The 3,676-nt window shown below is 54.0% G+C and overlaps 1 protein-coding gene across 1 annotated transcript; it reads right to left on the bottom strand.

Moving 5' to 3' along the window:
• Positions 1-1,705: 1,705 nt before the first annotated feature.
• Positions 1,706-2,197, bottom strand: LOC135211417 (proline-rich protein HaeIII subfamily 1-like). The gene has a single exon (XM_064244729.1). The coding sequence runs from the start codon at positions 2,195-2,197 to the stop codon at positions 1,706-1,708; it is 492 nt and encodes a 163-aa protein (XP_064100799.1).
• Positions 2,198-3,676: the final 1,479 nt, after the last annotated feature.

Raw genomic sequence — 3,676 nt, 5'->3', positions numbered from 1 at the left:
AAGAAATTTCTCATCTCTGATACTGCAATGTCATACCACTTGTTCTCATGAGTGTTCGCATCATATATTACCCCATTTCATAACATAAAATTACCGATTGGATATCTCTACAGCCAGTTCCATTATAGAAGCATTAAAAGCAGAATGAAAAAACTTTATTCCTGATAATTACCTTTCAAATCAAAAATCGTAAGGGTGTGCGACAAAATAATTATCACCACCAATACCTTTACCTCACATAGGATTAGCTTGGTTTGACCATTTCTGGACAACCTCCTAGGCCAACCCTTACCTCCCCTCCCCCCGCCGCAGAGTTTCATTACAAATGGGAAGACGAAGCAGAGCAAACGACCAGTCGGAAGCCACTAATAAGGGCTTCAAAGTAGACAGCAAACAATGTATCGAATACGAATAAGCTATTGAAGGTGCGTGCAAATTTAAAAAACTAAGAACCGTCACATGACCGTAAATCATGTGTGGGATAAACTTCTGCAAAAACACGTCCATATGACGTGGTTGACCTTTTAAGGTTAAGGTTAACTGTTGTTTTTTTCTAAAATTATTTGTTGCAACTGATATATTTTAGACTATATATTTCGTTGACTTCGGAGGTGATGGGTGTTGAAGTCATTGGGGTGGGCTTTCCGATTCCTTATAGTGGTGCTGACAAAATAAGAGATTATCATCTACTGGTAATTGAACAATTTCCTTTTAAAATATCCTTAACAGCGCCAATATGAACCTTTATACTCAAAAGGAAAACGACAACCGATGGGCTAAAAATTATGAAACAGCATTTTTAACTCTTTTAGCCTCTCGTGGCTAGGGATCCGATCCTCAGGCCCCACTTCCCCATCCTTGGCTATGGTGAAACCTGCCTTCCTCCGGGGAAGCAGCCTCTGAGGTAGGATTGTTCCCTACCATTGGGCTGGATAGGATCGGGATCCTTTGGTCCTTTTAGCCCTCTCGTGGTGGGGCATCCATCCTGCAGGGCCCCACACTCCTCAGCCTGGCAGGAAAAGACCTACCCGTTCCTCCGGGTGGGGAAGCCAGCCATTCTGAGGAGGCTTTTTCCCTCCCATGGGCTGGCTAGGATCGGGAGGATCCTTTGGCCTTTTAGCCTCTGTTGGGGGTTGGGTCCATACCTCAGGCCCACTTCCTCAGCCTAGGCAGGAAAACTAAACCTTCCTCCGGGGGGGGAAGCATGCCCTCTGAGGAGGATTTTTCCCATCAATGGGTCCTGGATTAGGATCGGGCTCCTTTTGGTCCTTTTTAACCTCTCGTGTGGGTTGGTCCATCCTCAGGCCCCCACTTCCTTCAGCCTGGCAGGAAAGGGAAACCTGCCTTCCTCCCAGGGGAAGCAGCCTTCTGAGGAGGAGGATTTTTTGCCCTCCATAGGGCTGGATAGGATCGGGATCCTTTGGCCTTTTAGCCTCTGTGGTGGGTCCATCCTCAGGCCCCACTTCCTCAGCCTTGCTCCATAGGGCTGGATAGGATTCGGGATCCATTTGGCCTTTAGCCTCTGTGGTCGGGGTCCAATCCTCAGGCCCACTTTCCTCAGCCTATGCTCCATGGGCCTGGATTTAGGATCGGGGATTTCCTTTGGTGCCTTTAGCCTTCTGTGGTTGGGATCCATCCTCAGGCCCACTTCCTCAGCCTGATCCATGGGGCTGGAATAGGCTGATCGGGAATCCTTTTGGCCTTTCTAGCCCTCTGTGGTGGGTCCGATCCTCAAGGCCCACACTTCCTCAGTTCTGCCCTCCATGGGCTGGATATGGATCGGGGATCCCTTTGGACCTTCAAAGGGGGGGCCTCCCCTCTCTGTGGTGGGGTCCAATCCCTCAGGGGGGGGGGGCCCCTGCTTCCCCCAGCCTGGCAGGTAAACCTGCCTTCCTCCAGGGGAAGCAGCCTCTGATCGGAGGATTGTTCCCTCCATGGGCTGATTGATTGATCGGGATTCCCTTTGGCCTTCAGCCTTCTGTGGGTGGGTCCCCATCCTCATGGCCCCCGCTTCCCCATCCTGGCAAGGTAAACCGCTGCCTTCCTCCGGGGGGTGGAAGCAGCCTCTTGAGGATGGATTGATTCCCTCCATGGGTGCTGGGATTAGATCAGGATTCCTTTGGCCTTCCTTCAGCCTCTGTGGGGGTGGTCCATACCTCAGGCCCGGCTTCCCCAGCCGCTGGCAGAAACCTGCCATTCCTCCGGGGGGAAGCAGCCTTCTGAGGAGGATTGCGTTCCCGCTCCATATGCTGAATTGGGATCGGGAATCCTTTGGTGCCTTCAGCCTCAGTGGTTTGGTCCATACCTCAGGCCCACAGCCCCTTCCCCAAGCCTGGCAATGGAAAACCTGCCTTCCCTCCAGGGGAAGAGTAGCCTCTGAGGAGGATTGTTCCCTCCATGGGCTGGGATAGGAGTCGGATTCCTTTGGCCTTCAGCCTTTTGTGGTGGGTCCCATCCATCAGGGCCCGCTTCCCCAGACCATGGGCATTAAACCTTGCCTTCCTCCGGGGAAGCAAGCCTCTGAGGAGGATTGTTCCCTCCATGGGCTTGGATAGGATCGGGTATTCCTTTTGGCCTTCAGCCTCTGGGGTGGGCTTTGGTCCGATCCTCAGGCCCACGCCTTCCCCAGCCTGGCAGGAATAACCACCTGCCTTCCTCCGGGGGAAGCAGCCTCTGAGGAGTTATTGTTTCCCTTCCATGGGCTCTGGATAGGATCGGGTGATCCTTTGGCCTTCAGCCTCTGTGGTGGGTCCATCCTCAGGCCCGCTTCCCCAAGCCTTGGCAGGAAAGGAAAACCTGACCTTCCTCCGGGGAAGCAGGCCCTCTGAGGAGGAATTGTTCCCTCCATATGCCTGAATTGGATCGGGATCCTTTGGTTGGCCTTTCAGACCTCAGTTGGTTGGGTCCAATCCATCAGGCCCGCTTCCCCAGCCTGGCAGGGAAAACCTGTTCCTTCCTCCGGTGGGGGAAGCAGCCTCTGAGGAGAAGTGTTCCCATCCATGGGCTTGGATATAGGATCGGGATCCTTTTGGCCTTCAGCCTTTGTGGTGGGTTCACATCCTCAGGCCAGGCTTCCCCCAGCCTGGCAGGAAACCTGCCTTCCTCCGGGGGAAGGCAGCCTCTGAGGAGGATTGTTCCCTAAGTCCATGGGCTGGATAGGATCGGGAATACCACTTTGGCCTTCAGCCTCTGTGGTGGGTCCATTCTCAGGCCCCAGCTTCCCCAGCCATGGCAGGAAAAACCTGCCATTTCCTGGGTGGGGCGCAGCCTCTGAGGATGTATTGGTTCCCTCCATGGGCTGTAATAGGATCGGGCATCCTTTGGCCGCCTTCCAGCCTCTGTGGGGGTGGTCCATACCTCAGGGCCCGGCGTTCCCCCAGCCTTGGTCAGGAAAGACCTGCCTTCCTCCGGGGAAGCAGACCTCCTGAGGAGGAATTTTTGTTCCCTCCCATGGGCTGGTATAGGAATCGGGGATCCTTTGGCCCTTCAGCCTCTGTGGTGGGTCCATCCTTCAGGGCCCGCTTCCCCCAGTCTGGCATGGAAACCTGCCTTGCCTCCGGGGAAGCAGCCTTTCTGAGGGGATGGAATTGTTCCCTTCCATATGCTGAAACATTGGATCGGGATTCCTTTGGGCCTATTCAGCCTCAGTGGTTGGTTCCATCCTCAGGGCCTGCCT

The sequence above is a fragment of the Macrobrachium nipponense genome, chromosome 4 (genome assembly GCF_015104395.2).
Source record: "Macrobrachium nipponense isolate FS-2020 chromosome 4, ASM1510439v2, whole genome shotgun sequence".
Lineage (NCBI taxonomy): Eukaryota > Metazoa > Arthropoda > Malacostraca > Decapoda > Palaemonidae > Macrobrachium > Macrobrachium nipponense.
This window is presented reverse-complemented; position numbering and strand designations above follow the sequence as displayed.